We start from the raw sequence: 17,362 nt of genomic DNA, 5'->3' as shown, positions 1-17,362 counted from the left end.
TAAGTGTGACCGGCATATTTTGCGAAAACCCTGCCGCATGACAATAATATGGAGGATCTTGGCTGACCGCGCCTACATAGCAAGTGAGTGATTACATTATATTCAGCCATTCGTAACCTTAACCACGTGGCTTTACCCCAGGATACGTCATGTGAAATGCGATGAAGAAAAGCCTACATGCAAAAGATGTAAGTTACGTGAAGCCAGATACCTCGGTGTATGCCAAAACCGACAATAGAACAGGTCGAGACAGCAAAATAAAATGTGACGGCTACCTTCCCCTGAACAAAAGTCGAATCTTACGGAAGGGATTGCCAGTAGCATATGCGAACGCAAAATATAACGCCAAGTCTATGGCTCCTCTGGCCCTAGCATGCCTTGACCCTGATTCTTTCGGCGACGGTTTAACGACAGCCTTATTTCACCACTTTCGTACCTTCACTATCACGGATTTTGCCCTAATCCCTGACTCGACTGTTTTTTGGGATCGCCACGTGTTGCCTTTGAGCAATGCGATACCTGCTGTGAGATATGCTACCACAGCTCTTGGGGTTGCTCATCAAGCCTTCTTGCTAAGAAGTTTGAACCCCTCAAACTTGCAGGAAAGTCAACGCCTGGACTTTTTCACAGTTCAGCGGTACAACCAGGCGATTCATCAATTACTTCCACACATCTCATCTGGTAAACCCATCGATATTCGGATCATCATCACCTGCTGCCTGTTGTTCTATTGCCTTGAGAATATCAGGGGTTGCTCGGCTGAGTCTATACAACACTTGAAGGCCGGCTCACGGTTGTTGGTTTCTCTTCCACCCCATTACGCAACGGAGACTACTCGATACCGCACGAATAACGACGACGCTATAAGTGAAATTGCTACTCTATTCTCACGCCTAGGTATTGAGGCATCACTGTACAGCGAAGACGAAGTCGTGCCCGACCTGGGTTCCCACAGGATACCGGTTCCGAGTTTTCCAGAGGATAAATTACAACCGTTTCAGGACCTCCATATTGCTCGAGACTTTCTTTGGGATATCGATGTCGACCTTAGCACCTATAACAACAAGGCTTTTGCGTTGGCTAAGGAGGGTGGGAGTCGCTTACCTGAGGACGGAATCTCTCACCTGCTAGACATTGCCGGTGGATATGGGCGAGTTGCTACCGTGTCAAGGGCTCCCCCAACCTATGGCCCCTCCTATGAGTCCGAACTACGACCTATTATAAACAGGTTCAGGTGTTGGAGGAAACGATTTGACAGGACAGTCGAGGAGGCGGAGAAGAGAGTTATGACAAAGCAGGAGCGCCAAGAGATCATGATGCTTACCCTGCGACAACGCGTATGGGAAACTATGCTTGAAGAAGTCCCGGACGGCGACCCGATGCTCGCAGATAGCATTCTGGACCAAGCCGAGCTGTTGATCCAGACTTTCTCCTCCAATCATCCCATTTTCACCCTCGAGAGCAATATCATGTCGTCGACTTCATTTGTCTGTTGCTACAGCGATGAGGTAAGACACCGCAGGCGAGCTCTGAAAATTCTCCGCTCTGCACGCATACGCGAAGGGGTTTGGGATAGCATGGAGCTGGCCAACCTGATTGAGGCTGGGTTTCCGGAGCTAAAGCTTGGTGATACAGTTTCAATTGTGAAAGGCGCAGTCAATGTAAGTTTCAATTGACTATCTTATTGAAAAGCATCAAAGCTTGAAATTCCTTCTTAGAAGTACAGTCTTCCATCCATATGATTGCACAATTTGTGATTGCATATTCGCCACCGTACCAGTCCGTCGAAACCTTATTGCGTGGAAGTGCACGCCGATGGCGTGCCAGTAGAACTAGTCGCGGTGATCTTGATGGCCGTCTCATTTTTGATGGCTTTTGGCTGACAACTAGATACACGGCCTATAGTCCGTATTAATTGGGGATAAAATCGGTATCAACATGAGGTTGTCTAGAGGATTTGTATACGAGGCTTCTTATCCTCGCATTAATATGAGTGGCTTAGCTGATGTTGACGAGATTGTGATTCGTTGCCTCGTAATTCGGCTAAAGAATGTCCCAACTTAGCTAAGGCTAGGGCAATGAAACCAACAGTCACCCGTTTCTGGAAGAATGTGAAAAACTGGAAACGGTGACCAAATCCAAATAATGTTAAGAACGGAAATAGAAGTACCGAGCGACGGAGTTCTTTGTACGCCTCATGAAGATCCCAGCTCCCCTCAGTGTACAAGGATCTACTTCGGTGAATGAATGCCTAGACTACATCAATGTTACACAGACTAAGTCAATGACAAGGCCCACTTCAGCACTAAGAAGGCGTTAGAGGGCAAGAGTTCGGATGACCATGGTCCGCTTGTTGACCAATCCAGGAGCTGTGCCAAACTGGCCAAACAAGCATATCATCAGAACTTTAATCCTACCAACCCCTGGTTTCAGCCATCACCAAGTCTCGTGCTGCTAGGACATCATTCCATATACAGATCATGGAACCCGTCTCTTGAAGCAAGCCTGTGCATATGGATCCAGTCGCAATTGAGAATATATTTCAGGGGAGGGGTCGCAACTTATTCCTCTAGTCACCGTCTCTGATAATAAGCTTATAATAAGTCATCTGTCATGCTAAGCTTATCCCTATTAACCGCCTGACCGATCCGGTAAGTTTATTCCGTATGACAAAACAACTGAGATCAACTTAATGTTGACTTTACTCAATTTTGGTAATCTCCCCCTGAACGAGTTTGCCCTGCGAGATGCCTTGGGGGAAGTGTAAAACATATCAGGAGTGGGGACAAGTATTGGTCTGGGACTATCTACCATACTTTTTCTGCATCCCTGTATCTCGAGCAGTGGGCCGGTGAGTGTGCAGAGTTGATGTTGGGGTGACCTTGTACGGAGAACAAGTTGAGATCTAGTCTGAATTCTGAAGTGATGATTCTGGCGTATAAATAATAAACATTCTGCTTCTGTCTCTGCTCTCATTTGAACCACTTTTCTGTATGATTCTTATCATCTACGTACTATCTAACCAGCAATATGATCCTTCCTTCCATCGTCTTCCTGTCTCTCGTTTCCTACGCTTTTGTTCTGGCATTCCCCTCTTTCCCCCCAATCGTTCAACTTCGCGCACTTCCAGATTCTCCTTCAGGGAACTACTCCCCTAGCATTGTGACATGTCCTCAAGATCGCCCCATACTGCGCACTGCGGCTTCACTGTCACGAGAGGAGTTGTCTTGGCTTCATCTGCGCCGAAATGCCACCACCAACCCGATCATCCAGTTTCTAGACAAGTCTTCAATTACCGACTTTGACATTCAAAAGTTCCGTTCTCAAATCCTCAGCGACCATTTGGATCTCCCACGGGTCGGAATCGCATTCTCTGGGGGTGGCTACCGTGCCCTCATGAACGGAGCAGGATTCCTCTCCGCAGCTGACGACCGAACTGTGAAAACAACATCCAAAGACGGTATTCACGGCCTTCTTCAGGCCGCTACATACGTCTCCGGACTGTCTGGAGGGAGTTGGCTAGTGGGCTCCATATACAGCAATAACTTCTCTACTGTGCAGGATATTCAGGCAAAAGCTTGGGCTTTCGATCACGATATCTTCCATGGACCGGCGAAACGTGGTCTCTCTGCCGTAAACACCGCCGAGTACTGGTCTGAATTAGCTACTGAGGTCTCGTTTAAGGCCGAGGGCTGGGATACGTCGCTTACGGACTACTGGGGCCGTGCTCTCAGCTACCAGCTGATTAACGACAACGAGGGCGGGCCCTCCTATACTTTCTCTTCCATCGCTCGCTCAGAGAACTTCCTGTCAGGTTCTATCCCTTTCCCTATCCTCGTAGCCGACAGTCGTGCACCAGGCCAGACCATCGTCAGTACCAATTCCACCATCTACGAGTTCAACCCTTTTGAGATGGGCTCCTGGGATCCAACAACCTACGGATTTGCGCCTCTTCGCTATATCGGGTCGAACTTCTCTGCGGGTGTCGTGCCTAAGGACGGCGTATGTGTGGAGGGTTTCGATCAGGCTGGCTTCGTCATGGGTACATCCTCTACCCTGTTCAACCAGTTCCTTCTCCAGAACCTGTCCAGCTACACGGAGAACCTCCCTCTTTTCTTGAACGAAACTCTCTTCAACGTGCTGGATGCCCTCAGCGAAGGCAGCAACGACGTTGCGCAGTACTCGCCTAACCCCTTTCGGGACTGGCAGCCTGCCGCAAACCCGAACGCCAACTCCCCTCAGTTGACATTGGTCGACGGCGGTGAGGACCTCCAGAACCTACCTCTATCCCCGCTTCTGCAACCCGATCGTGCTGTAGACGTTATCTTTGCCATCGACTCTTCTGCGGATACCGCGACCAACTGGCCCAACGGCACTGCGCTTCGCGCCACATACGAGCGATCTCTATCCCCCATTGCAAACAGCACCCTATTTCCTGCGATCCCCGACGCCGAGACATTTATAAATATGGGACTGAACAAGCGTCCTACGTTCTTCGGCTGCGACACGACAAATTTTACCCTATCCAAGGACCAGTCTCCGCCGCCCCTGATAGTTTACATTCCCAACGCACCGTATGTGGCTGCTTCCAATGTGTCGACTTTCGACCCAAGCTATAAGACAGGGCAGCGTGATGCAATCATATTGAACGGATACAACGCGGCTACTCAGGGCAATGGTACGCTGGACTCGGAGTGGCGCGTATGTGTCGGCTGTGCTATGGTGTTGCGCAGCATGGATCGAGCTCAGGAGCAGCTGCCAGGTGCTTGCGCAAATTGCTTCCGGCGATACTGCTGGAATGGAACGTTGGATCATCGACCTGTGACGGCGTATGAGCCTGGTTATATCATCGGTAATATGATGACAGCTGAGAGTACTGCAGCTGTGGCCCCGTTCGGGGCCAGGGCCGTTACTTGGGCCGCTGCTATACTTGTGTTGATGACGACACTAGTTTAATTGAGAAGATTACAACTGTAGCATGTTCAGGTCATGCCGGGAGGAAATTCCTCGATGTAGAAGGAAGTGTACTTAAAGGTGTAAGAACTCAACTCCTGGGATCTTCGCTTAAACTCTTATGAGGGTCAGCAACACCTTCGCATTTCCAGGCGAGCATATACGAACATAGTGCATTTAATAGACAAAGTTGACAATGGTCCACTAGAATTGCTAGGTCAGAATCAATTAAGATGGCCGTAAACATGCGGCTCTCCGCGCCCTCTGTGCCCGAACTAGAGTCGCTGAACGCTAGAGCGTACCATATGGAAGAGCGTCAACGGTGAGTAATTGAAAGCATATGCTCTGCCAGGTTTGTAAATCGACTAGTCTAGTCGTTGGTACGCGTATGGTTGATCAAAATGTTCGAGCCGTGTTGCAGTCAGTCAACCACTATGAAAGACACCAACAGACTGCCGTCTAGAAGTAGAGCGATGTACGCCTCGGTCGCCAGACATGCTTCGCAGATCGTCTGCAGCGTAGAAGGCATTTCCAATGTTCAATATTGATACGCGCAGTGACCTCGATGAATCTGAGCTCTAGCGCTATAGAAATGGGCCAGAGTTGCTATTAGAGATAAATCCAATCTTCAGAAATGAGTGACTGAGTTATATGATAGATAATAGCTCATGAAATACGCAATAAAACGAACGACTGATTTCCTGTTGTGAACCCGTGCAACACCCATTATATACCGCATTTAGTTCTCATGATTGGAACTCTGTATTCATGAAAAGGGTTTTCTTTTTTTTTTCTCCTTTTTTTCCATCACCTCCGGATGCTTCAGTATCTCTTTCATACTATAGAAATGGCGTGATGGTCGCCAGGCATCTCATATAACCACCATGTTTCCAAGGAGGTTATTTGGCAATCGAGGGCTCTTAGCAATATTACTAATAGTACATTTTTCTTAATATATGAGAGCTCCAGCTAAATAGATTTGTCCGTCTCAAGAGATGTTTCATACGGAGTGCTGCACTAATAATTTACGTCATAGAATCAGTATTTCCCTTTGAGGTTTTTATGTAAAGGGTCACGTCGTGGTGGACAAAAAACGCTAATGTACATTTCGATATATCATCCCGCACATGCTCCCCTCACTGCAGCACAGAACACAAAGATTCATCCCATCAAGACTCACCGTCGATTTAGGGATGCAGTATCGCCTCCTGGGTAGCGCTGTAGGTATCGCCATCGTGAAACGATTTTCAATACGTAGATCCGCAAGCATCTAGCTATGATTCTACCCGTAACACAACTGGCAGATGTACATCATAACAGCCAGCCATATCGATTCGTACCCTTTAGAAATGCAAAGGAAAATCAGTGCAGTCTATGGCGAGGCACTCAATTGAAAATGCGAGTTGCACTCGCCATCTGTGCTGCGCAGTTCCTCATCCTCTCATGAGTCTGAAAAAGCAGCGATTGCGTTCAAGTAAAGATTAAACAATTAAATAGTAAAGCTAATCGGAGCTTATAGAAAGTGGGCTAGAGAGTTGCGAATGAACGAGTGGTCAGAAATGTAGTTAACATCATATAGCATCCATTCCTCCGCCAATGGCGATCATAGACTAACTTGGGCCACAAGCGTGTGACATATTTATGGAGCATGTAAAGAAGTATTTTCCTATAGCTGCCTGGGTACAAATAATGAGTTTGCGCGTGTGGGATGTGAATTTTAGCAGGCGAACGAGTGCTCCACGTGTGAGTGGCTCCAAATATATCTTCACGCCTCCTTCTAGAAGCTTGGAAGGAAATGAATTCGCGAAAAGATATAGGGAAGATGTAGGCTAATCACGTTATTGAGATAGGCCCCCAGTTACCTATATTTCGGACTTTCCAGCCACCTGTTTACCATGCATATAACGGTTACCGGACACATAGTTACCCACTGATACTGAGCAAGTGAGCAATCAATATACTCCTCGTAATCTTGTCCTGTTTCGAAAACTCGCCATATGCAGCCCGTATATCACACACCTATGGCATAGACCTTCTACCGCCAGTCTCACATGTCAGTTTCAAGACCTACATTTAGGTCCCATCAGATGCAACTCAGTGATATAGATAAGCTGATATCATCCTTCTGTGTGCGCTATATGCGCGGGTGCCTAACTGATAGCGAGAGGCGAGTAGGTCGAATGCTTGAGAAGGTTATTTATAAATTGAGCTTCTCCTGATTGTCGTGGTTTGAAATAGGGCGGCCCAACAGTTAGCAAGGATATGACATGCTACCTACCGTTCGTTATCTCTCAGCTACTAAGGTTAGTTAACTTAGGATCTAGACTAGACTAGCTGTGACAGAAATATCCTCCGCTTGAGCGCAGAAGATCTGGTGGTAATAGTTGCGGTGATTTTGAGGAGAACGCTAAACGCTTGGATGAATTCGGAAACTAATTTAGTTTCGGAGAAGATCTCTCCCTTAGGTAATTTAGATTGTTCCTAAGCCTTCTAGATTGGTGTCTATGGAGCCACAAGTTGATATTCAACCCACAAGCTGAAGACAGGGTTGCACATGTCCTTGAAAACCCCACATCCTCAAGCCTGACTAGCTTGAATCATGACCTACGGTTAGTACCAACGCTGGTGGTCAAAAGCGACATGTGCTCTTTGTATTGCTTCTGCGTTTTATCAGGCTTTGCCGAACCCATGCAATTTCAACATAGGGATGAATGTGAAAACAAGAAAGTCAAATGCTAGACATTGGATTCTCTAAGCCATCAAAAAGCGGCACCGAATATAGCGTAGCGGGCTAAGCATAAGTGCCGAGCTGGTTCTGGGCCGTAGCTGATGCCAGCTGAGCACCTAATGCAAGCCCCGGACTATTTTCTCCCGATGCTTGATCCGCCCAGAAATTCAATAGCGTGTCCGACCCGCCCAGGGGTGCACGAACGCACTTACACCGTCTAGATTTACGAAAGTCTCTGCTGAATTCGGGCCCCGCCACGGACCCTGCGGGCGATCAGCGAGCCAAGATCTACTTCGAGGGCTAAATCTTGACCTATAGCCTAGATAAGCATGGCTTCGTTGAAAAGCGCCCATACTATCCGACGACAGACAAGCTGAAGGTAGTAAGCAGCTGAGCTTTAGTCAAATCTGGTAAAAACTGTTTCAATAGCTCTCAAGGACAATGAATGCATTGCGCGGCCTTCGAAAATCTGGACTCGGATGACTGAATTCGCGAAAAAGTCATGACCATAAGGATATATAACGTCGATCTGCTTCGGCACTCTGGTATGATCAACACAGCTCAGCACCGACAACATCAACCAATCACACAAAGTTGAGTAGTGTGAACTCCACAGCCTAGGAAAGATGCGATCTTCAAGTTCTCTAGCGCTTCTTCTGCCATTGGCAGTGTCTGCTGCTCCGACCAGCAGCAACTCGGCAAATGTATTGCTGAACGAGCTGTTCTGCAAGGTCAACGTCATTGTTGTCTCAGCCTTGAAGAAGGACTCTGCGGCAACATCTTATTGCTCACGTTTCTTGTCAATTCCTACTCTCACCTAGTATGTCACAATCACGAGCTCTGAAATGGTGCTAGAGTCTAATTAGTTAATAGTACCGCCACTGCAACTCAAACACCAGCTAGCGTCTATACCACGGTGCCTGCAACTGTCACTGGCGACGCTGTCACTAACACTGTCACATCTACGTCGACTACCACTACGGATATCACCATCACGGAGACGGCGACAGAGGTACGTGATGTGGTGTCTGGAAATCAGGATCGTTTCTAAAGCTACATAACAGATTTCGACGGAGACTACTACTGTCACTACGTCTACGTCCACTTTGACTTGCTTGGATAGTGCTTACACCGCATCTGTCCCCGTTGGTACTATCTTGAAGCGTGGCGAACAAGTGTCAAAGCCGACCTGCATTCCTACAATCTGGGCTTCTCCTGTAATCTCGACTGCCTGCTCGTGCTTGTCGATCCCCACGCCATCTACCACTACGACTGTCACCACGACTCTTGTACCCGGCACTATCACAGCCACTACAACCAATACCATTACGCCGACTGCAACTGCGTAAGTGAAAGATGGAAGGGAGACATACTTGTGCAACAATTGACACTTTTCTTCAGTTACGAGACTACCACCGAAGTTGCGACAAACACGCACACGGAGACCACCACCACAACCATAACCACGACACTGACTGCTTATGCCGAGGCGACAACCATCGCATCCAACGGCATCGCCTATCGCAAGTACACCCACTCGTATAACGCCGATTCTAGCTCTAGTGGCTTTACCTCCACTGCGTTCAAGTCCCTGACGCCTGACTGGAGCGGTGTCTTGCAGTCGCTCACGTTCAGCACGCCCAACTGGTCTGGCGGTTCTCAGTACTTGACACTCTCTGACCACTCTGCTTTCCTCGCTACGCAGGCTGCACTCGTGCTCCAGGGGTTCTTCATCGCCAAAGAGACTGGCACATACACATTTTCTAGCTCGAAGGACTACATTGACAACTGGGGCTACCTCTGGACCGGCGACGCTGCATATAGTAGCTGGAGCGACTCGAACACGGCGTACAAGGCCAGCCGTACTGGTGCCGGATACGTTACTGGAACAGCTACCGTCGCACTCAACGCTGGGGATGCCATTCCGCTTGCGTTCCTCTGGGCTAATGGTGGCGGTGTCGCGCAGAGCTACTTCACCGTCACTACTCCGAGCGGAGTGAGAACGACTGACAGCACGGGATACTTTGTTCAGGCTTGCAGCTCAACTGTCTTCTCTTGAGAGGCAGTCACGATAGTAGTGTCAAAAAATCCACTTAGATCGTAACATTTCTCTCATAGAGGTGTTTAGCGTAATGCTTAGCGGTGGCATTCTCAGCCAATCAGGAACCAGAGTTTCACTATTACCCTCTGCTCTTAACCACTCTTAATAATATCATCATTGTTGATGAAAAGTACATTTAAAGAAATATAATATCCGTTAAAACACTTTACCTTTGATCCGTGAACATATTTTATTTCCCAAACTATTAATCGCCAGTCGGGCAATAGAAAAAGATCGAGAAAAGCGTACATATAATAGATATGTCTATCAGTTTGTTTTGACTTTTGATATTTCTGAATCGCACTGAGAAATAGCCGCGGAATGTCAATTGAATAGGGGTATAACTCGTAATAATCCGTACATTCAAATAATGATAGTCAGTGCGGCCGATAGTGACGTGCGATTTATAATAGTTCAATAAACCTATATAATGATCTGAATACCCCACACGTTTGTAATATTCAAGCCTAACATGTCTCTAGTTGTAAGCAGTACTTGGCACACCGGTGAGTGAGTTGTAGCGACGGGATAAAGACATGAAGATTTTATAATGGTGGGTGATTATAGCCCTGCCTGACTACCGAGTAGGATTCATAGGTACTCTAACGTGGGCTGCTTTAAGCCTTCCGGGAGTGCAGGGAGTTTGGTGGTCTTCTAGAGTGAAGTGCTTCTTCACTGCTTAGTGTTCATCGTGCCATACGATGCCTTGATTATGACCTTGAGTACAAGGACGGTTCAGACTTCCATGATAAATGACATATTCGGTCAAGAGTGTGTTTAGCTTACCATTTGGAGACATTTCCCCTTTCCCAGCAGTTATGATCGGCGGGTAAAGCTGCGTTAATCACTAGTTTTACTAAGAGAAAGTATAGAGCGCGACATGTAAGACGAGCTCCGAGGGTAGCTGAGAGCCTCGATTCACTTAGAAACTCGTTGATTTCTCTAGAGGCGGCCAGCGCGACGCGGCTAGATAGCACATCCAAGTCTTTGTGTACGAACGCCTTTCATAAATGCTGGTGTGAGATTGCCAACTTGCCCCAAAGATAACGATCTTAGAAGATCTTGCACGTGTTTTTTTTTCTGGTATCTAAATTGATCCGCATCATCACAAGTCGAATGCTGCGGGACACTTGACCGTAGGCCAGGCTTTTTTGAGCACTCCTCAACTCATAAGTCTCACGGCGATCTTAAAGGACTAATGACTGAGCGAGGTTTATAGATTCGAGCTATGCAGGAAGCGAACAATAGTATGCCATAAGAGAGATGTGTCACCTCAGAAGTTGATCTCTCTCCTTGATCTACAACATTCGAATGGAGTCGTGCAAACCATTTATTAACGCCAACAAGAGAAAAGCTCATGTTTCTGGGACCAGATAAGCAACAATCAGTCGGAGAGTCTGGTGGTCGTGACCCTATCCCATCGAAATACAAGAACAAGCCGCGTCTCACTAACTCCGATACCAGTCACGATGTTTTGTAATAACAAGTCCCGTGACTAAGCTAACGTGGGCGAGCGTCTAGTTGATTTAAGCCTCAAATCCACAGGTCTCTTCTCTTCCATCTGTCTTGGCACTTCGAAGTGCACGAATATCCCTATGTATCCACCAGACACACAACCAGAAACCATCTTTATCGATTGCAGTCAACGGCGTATAAGTCACATTCCAAATTTTCGGCCATGGATATTGAATGCCTGCTTGCGTGACCTGATCGACGACCGAGAAGCCAATCACCCAGATCCGACCAGGAAGGTTCTGGGTTTTCAAGCCATTATTAGCGATCTTCCACATGTCACCTTCAAGTGCACCCCAGAACCTAGAGATTCCATAACCATCTTGCCACAGCGACTCACACTTTAATTCGATCACTTGGGATATCTCTCCGCTGAGCGTCAACGTTATGTCCGCTATCAGTGCGTCGTCCATGTATGGGCGCTGCTCTCGTTGAACAGTCGGATGCGGGAATGCTTTCTGAAAAGCATTAGCAAGCTCAACCTGCGACCAGCGTTCCCATCCGCCCTTCTGTATGTAAGACTCCTTGATCTTGGGCTAAATTGATTTGGCCCACTGTTCCACAACGTATGCTACGGCCGTCTCGTCGGGCATGGCCGCCTCGAGTGATGCTTTGGATGGGCGCTCAGTCTTAGGAATAAGCTTCGTACGCTCAACAAGTCTAAAGAGTCCCTTCTATTCACAAGGCTGGAACTGGACGTAGACGGGTGCTACGTAATCGAGAAATCTGCCGCTTCGTCCAGCCCAGCCGATAAAGCAGCTGTTCTGAGGGGTATTGAAGGTTTGGTTGCTGCTGCCCCAGTAGGCGTTAGGGGGATAGATCACTTTTGGGTTGAAGTTCGTCGTGATAGCCAGCCGATTCACCTAATCACCCCAGTACACGGTGATGCTTGTGATAAACTCCCCAGGGCCGAGATCAATCTCGGGAGAGTTCACGCCTCCATTTCCGCCGTGACTGGTTGTGAATGACAAGTTCGGACCCTCCTGGAGCTCGTATGTCGTTATTAAGGCGTCAACATCATCCCAGCCGCGGATGATTATTTTACTTGGCAGCAAACGCAGCGCAATCTGTTTGATGTCGATATCGGTAAAAGCACCGCCGCCGTAGGTCCCGGCGGCAGGTTCTACCAGTAGCCCGTAACGTGGGTGTGGCACGACCAGAACAGTCTTGTCGATTGATGGAGTAGTAATGCCCGGCTTCGTCGGGTCCTCATCTACAGCTTCGCGCCAACCCGTGATATCGGCTACCATGGAATTGAGGTGAGGGGGGCGTTCTGCAGCAGGGAATCAGTTGAGATGCAGCCGTAATGATCGTAAAGATTGGAGACTGTTTGGATGATACTGAGGTTTGTCTTTGCGAGTAGTTCGTAGTCGGATAGTCGCGGGGTGTTGTGAGTAGGATCCACGTATGTGCGACGATAAGCATCGATATGGGAGAAATCAGGGCATCCGGACACGGAGCTATAAGAATTGGTAGAGTACTTGAAGACGGCCGGGTTGTCCAATGGCAGTGTGCCAAAATCACTAACAAAATTGACGATTTCAGCCGCACACTTTGGCAATTTTGCCTTTGAAAAGCCGATACCCGTTTGATTGAAGTTGCACGCAACGCTCGTCGCCGTTGAAATGTTCTGGATTCGAGTCTCGAAGTCGCCTCCAAAATTCACACCCCACCCGGGGAATGTTGCACTCGCGACATTCACGACGCTCTCGAAACTGGTCTCATCGGATGTTACGAAAGTGTACGCTGCCAGGTACTGGCCTCCCTTAGAAATAGAAGAGATGAAACAATCTCCACCCTGTTTGTAGACTTCAAACGCGGTATCAGGGGGCTGAATCCACGATTGACCTTTGATAGTCTCGGTGCTGCTCACGACAGTGGCAACCACAAGAACGATGACAGAGGTGGTTGTCGTTCCTATAGATTGGATGAAGTCTATTCTGTCTCGGAAGGAACCCCAGCCGCCATCAATCTCCATGGCAGCTTCGATGTTCATCGCCTTGAATACCTGCTCAGCGGAAGAACAGACATAGACTTGGGAGGTGATTGAGCCTGCGCCCGATTGAGTGTCGACTTGGAGAAGAGTGGGCATGGCGAACTCAAAGAACGTATTATAGCCATTGCCGACGTTAGTGACCGGTGTTGGGTCTGACCCTTTTGGAGAGCGTAGCCTCGAATTCCCGGGAAGGCCTGCGCTGGAGTTTGTGGTGGATTGGTTTATGCTTTCCCATAGTTGAAGCGTGTCAATTTGTGCTTTTAGAAAAATTGAACCTCGATGATTGAACGAGGAACACTGGGATATTTACATTTATCCAAGCAGATGGCCAAGTATCCTGCTCTGGGACAGACACAGTATTACCATTGGGCGTCCGACGGAATATTGAAACCCGGGAAGATCCCTGGGTCCACTTATTTTGCACAGGGCTGACTGATCTATGTCTTTCGTCGGCTTGCTTGGTATGAGGATGGGGTAGTCCGGCACCCAAATGTTGCCCACCTTATTGCCAAATAACGCCCCCCTCCCCCACCAAAAAACACTACTACTAGGCACTCAACCGGAAAGGAATCCGTCTAATTCAACATTCCATAACAGACGCAGTTCGGTCCGTACAGCTTAATAAAGTGCTCATCTGGTAAAAATGCTTATACAATTACCGTGACAGTGGTCTCATGTTCATCATTTTACGAGATGGCATCTTTACTGCTAGCAAACATTAAGTTAGGGTCCAGGCCATCTACCCTCTAAAAACGTCGAGGAATTGATAAAGGGCACCTGTATTCCATATCTCCGTCGTAAGCTGTATCAGAATGTCTCAGATTTACCTATGCTTATGCTGCTTATTATTTAGGGCGTCTGATGCAGGCAGTCTTTCAACTTATTGGAACGAACAATTGCTCTAGGAAATGGGAAAAGCGTATGCTCGTCTTTTTCTAAGAACTACAAATTTGACATCCTCCAAATAACATGTAGGGGCGATGTGGTATTTAGCACCGGGAACTTAGGTAGGCTTAGGAAGATCAATTTCATCAAATATCCAGTTTAAGCGAGAGTACGGGATGGAATTAGCAATACAACATGATAGCAACGTTAGTAGACAATAAATGAAGTGCTTGAAGTCTATTTTAAAGCGGATAACTGTTCGTTTTCTGCTATGACTAGCATGCTTAATCAAATTTCCATCCATTTAAGTAACTGAAACTGCGTAATGGAGAAGATGGTACAATCCATTTGACTACAATGTAGAGGTTGCCGTTATAGCTGTGCTGAATTATGTGAGAACTTGCGACGGATCACCCATCCTGTGGAGTAGGTAGATCATACATACCAAGTCGGTAACATCATAAATCAGACAACCTACCATGTCCCATTTATTTGATTTTTGGAAACGTGGAAGGTTGAAGCCGACCAATGAGCGTTACAACAATTCTAGATCAGTCGCAACCAGAGGAACCGTTAGCCGTCAGGACGCCCGCATGGAAAATTGCAAACATCCTCACGAAGTTCGCATACCTATTTACTACAGAACTTCGATAACTAAGAAAGAAAAAAAGTTTGGAAAGTTAATTTATAAATAGACTAGATACTTTTCAAATAGTGCTACATTTTTGGGTTGGTATTTTAGAATAGTTTGGGCGGCTTATAAGCTGCGTAAGATGCCGAATTCTGGTGGGATGTGTGCAATTTCCATACGATCGTCCTGCCGTCTGGTTCAACATGGCAAAAGCCTCAACTCATGCTTCAGACTAAAGTATCAACTATCTAGACACCCTCTGATTGGCCCCCTTCATCACTAGTTCTCCATATAAGGTTACCGATGTCAAACCACTAAGGAAACGCTCTAAACTGTTTTGTAAACAATTTGCGGAAAGTTGTGCAAGTTATGGACAACGAACCTGACAATGATGTTTGCCTCAAGCAGTGACGGGACACAACGCTAGTGCTGAATTGTGGAAGGTCGTTCATATGCTGCTGCTCAAGGGGTTTCTTGCATGCGTTGGCGTCGGACCGAGCCATATTACATGCTTTGCGAATCCAATACTTGTCTTGTCAACGCAGACCCAACCTAAATGTGTTTGTTGAAGGCACCGCAAAATAACTCGTCGATATAAAACGCGCCGTTTAGGAACGCCCTCAATGCCGCAGGTGCTCAGATACAAGGCATATGGACTTTCTATGAGTTACTTAGAAGGAGCACAGATGGTGAGTAATTGCTCGTCGTAAAACATATTTAAGCTGGCGAAGACAAACGTCACAACATGAGATCCTTCTGTATCGATGGAAATCGATTATCAGGGGACCCTTTTCCTCCGAAACCATCGTCTACTTTTCTCTTCTGACGCTGGCATGCTCGGCACGTCTAATGTTTTGAGTGACTCCTTTCGTTGGCGCAGTCGCTGTTCCACATCCGTCATTAAATGTGTCCATCTAACGTCCATCTGTTCCTGGCTAAGGATCCCTCGGCCGCCATCTGGAAGAGTGTCACTGTCTTCCTTGGCGTCGTAGTCGCCACTTGTGATACCTAGAACCTGACACAAGGCCTCGGCCTTGGAGATGAGCCAGTCTCCATGGCGCAGATGGTTCCACCAATGTTGCGGAAGCGCTTTGAATCCCAGGTAGCCACCGACCAAAGCTCCAGCGAAGCATGCATTAGTGTCCGCATCTCCGCCATGCATCACAAGATCAGTGATCAGGTTCTCGAATAGGCTGAGCCGCGCCCGGAAGCTAGGGTTACCACCCCGAATCACCTTTATGGCGCTCCGCAAAAGAAATACCCCGGCTCCCAAGGTCTTATACACATATCCCATACCCTGCGAATCATCCAATTTTAAAGAATCGAGGCCCTCAACCTCTGTGTGCTTTTTTAGTTCGGCCACGTCCAATTTGTAACCGGGCGAAGGCTGTTCCTGGGTAGCGAACCATACTAAAGCCCGTGTTATTACAGAATCCAGATCAGAATTATTATCAATGTCTCCTCGGACAACGCCGCGGATGAGTGCCGAACCAATGGCACAGGCAATAACACAGCGAGGGTCTGCGTGGGTAGTCTTGGAGACAGCCGCACCTAAAGCAAAGGCCACTTCTTCATCACGGGCCAAAGCCAGCAACCCTAGTGGGTGCGTGCGCATTAGGCTACCGTTTGATGCGCTGCGCTTGCCTGATGACTCCCAGCACTTTCGTGCGGTACCTTCGGGGTCCGTCACGAAAGTATGCGATCGTACCACGCTAGCCACTACTTTTCCCAAACCCAGGGGCATCTTGTCAAGAGCGCGCAAACCACAGTCAACCCATATCTTCAGACGCGGGGGAAAGTCTGCTGTTGTTGCGGCAACGAGGTCAGCATCAGAGATGCTAGCGTCGACGTTGCGGAGAGCGGCGAGGAGGAGCAGTAGCGCATGGTCGGTGTCGTCAGTCCAATCGCCGGGGAGATGTTTCATCCGATGCGTGTCAACGCGAAAGCGTGTCGGTCCCTTACCATCATATCCATCCGGGGCGAGGATAAACTGGCGAGCAGGGTAGAAGAAAGCAGAGTGTTCCGCTGAGAGAAACTCGGTGTACAAGCCAATGGCATCGCCAAGGGCCGCTCCGACCAGCACACCGGTAACACGGTCGTGAAGCGAATCTAGGAGGAGGCTCTTAGATACAGCAATGGCCGAAATAATGGGAGGCGTGGTGTCTTTCATGATTTGATGTGGGCAGCGGCGATCCTACACCATAAAGTAAGAAGCTGAGCTATGAACTGCCTGGAAATACCAAGCATGAGCGAACGAGGTTGCCTACGTGGAACATGTTGGTAATTGTCGCCAACTCAGTCCAACGCCCCACCGGGCGAAGCAGAGACGCACGGTCCACGCATCCATCATGTTGTTTAGTTTTTCCTTTCTAGAATATCACGGCCGCATAGGATGTCGCATGTAGTGAATAAGACATACCGGGCATTGCAAGACCTCGGATATAAATGAGCTGCTCGGGCGGAAGATCAATGAAGAATTATAATGGCATCTCCGGTTTTGGGGTGTTAGGATTAGAAAGCGGCAATGGCGGAACCAATACTCTAAGGGTATCAGCA

The 17,362-nt window shown here is 47.9% G+C and overlaps 5 protein-coding genes across 5 annotated transcripts; 3 read left to right on the top strand and 2 right to left on the bottom strand.

Annotated features, from left to right (window-relative positions):
• The first annotated feature begins 151 nt into the window (after positions 1-151).
• Positions 152-1,715, top strand: BKA67DRAFT_310092 (uncharacterized protein). Its single transcript, XM_046096138.1, has 2 exons — positions 152-188; positions 244-1,715. Exon 2 carries the CDS (start codon positions 354-356, stop codon positions 1,674-1,676), a length of 1,323 nt encoding a protein of 440 aa, XP_045957410.1. The 5' UTR covers positions 152-188; positions 244-353; the 3' UTR covers positions 1,677-1,715.
• Positions 1,716-3,030: 1,315 nt separating this feature from the next.
• BKA67DRAFT_593160 (lysophospholipase) lies at positions 3,031-4,956 on the top strand (the record flags this gene model as incomplete). Its single annotated transcript, XM_046104914.1, has 1 exon — positions 3,031-4,956. The coding sequence occupies one exon, from the start codon at positions 3,031-3,033 to the stop codon at positions 4,954-4,956; it is 1,926 nt and encodes a 641-aa protein (XP_045957409.1).
• Positions 4,957-7,853: 2,897 nt separating this feature from the next.
• On the top strand, positions 7,854-9,938 carry BKA67DRAFT_568660 (GLEYA domain-containing protein). Its single transcript, XM_046103045.1, has 4 exons — positions 7,854-8,501; positions 8,555-8,693; positions 8,746-9,026; positions 9,083-9,938. Exons 1-4 carry the CDS (start codon positions 8,308-8,310, stop codon positions 9,738-9,740), a joined length of 1,272 nt encoding a protein of 423 aa, XP_045957408.1. The 5' UTR covers positions 7,854-8,307; the 3' UTR covers positions 9,741-9,938.
• Positions 9,939-12,157: 2,219 nt separating this feature from the next.
• Positions 12,158-13,738, bottom strand: BKA67DRAFT_692381 (uncharacterized protein; the record flags this gene model as incomplete). The annotated part of the gene is made up of 2 exons (XM_046109209.1): positions 12,636-13,738; positions 12,158-12,567 (listed from the first exon to the last, which is right to left on the bottom strand). Exons 1-2 carry the CDS (start codon positions 13,384-13,386, stop codon positions 12,158-12,160), a joined length of 1,161 nt encoding a protein of 386 aa, XP_045957407.1. The 5' UTR covers positions 13,387-13,738.
• A 1,708-nt stretch (positions 13,739-15,446) lies between these two features.
• BKA67DRAFT_310049 (ADP-ribosylglycohydrolase-domain-containing protein) lies at positions 15,447-17,069 on the bottom strand. Its single transcript, XM_046096137.1, has one exon. The coding sequence runs from the start codon at positions 16,974-16,976 to the stop codon at positions 15,585-15,587; it is 1,392 nt and encodes a 463-aa protein (XP_045957406.1). The 5' UTR covers positions 16,977-17,069; the 3' UTR covers positions 15,447-15,584.
• Between the last annotated feature and the right edge of the window lie 293 nt (positions 17,070-17,362).

The sequence above is a fragment of the Truncatella angustata genome (genome assembly GCF_020726525.1).
Source record: "Truncatella angustata strain MPI-SDFR-AT-0073 chromosome Unknown BKA67scaffold_5, whole genome shotgun sequence".
In the NCBI taxonomy this organism is placed as follows: Eukaryota; Fungi; Ascomycota; class Sordariomycetes; order Amphisphaeriales; family Sporocadaceae; genus Truncatella; species Truncatella angustata.
The sequence above is the reverse complement of the archived record's forward strand: the minus strand, read 5'-3'. Positions and strand labels throughout refer to the sequence as shown.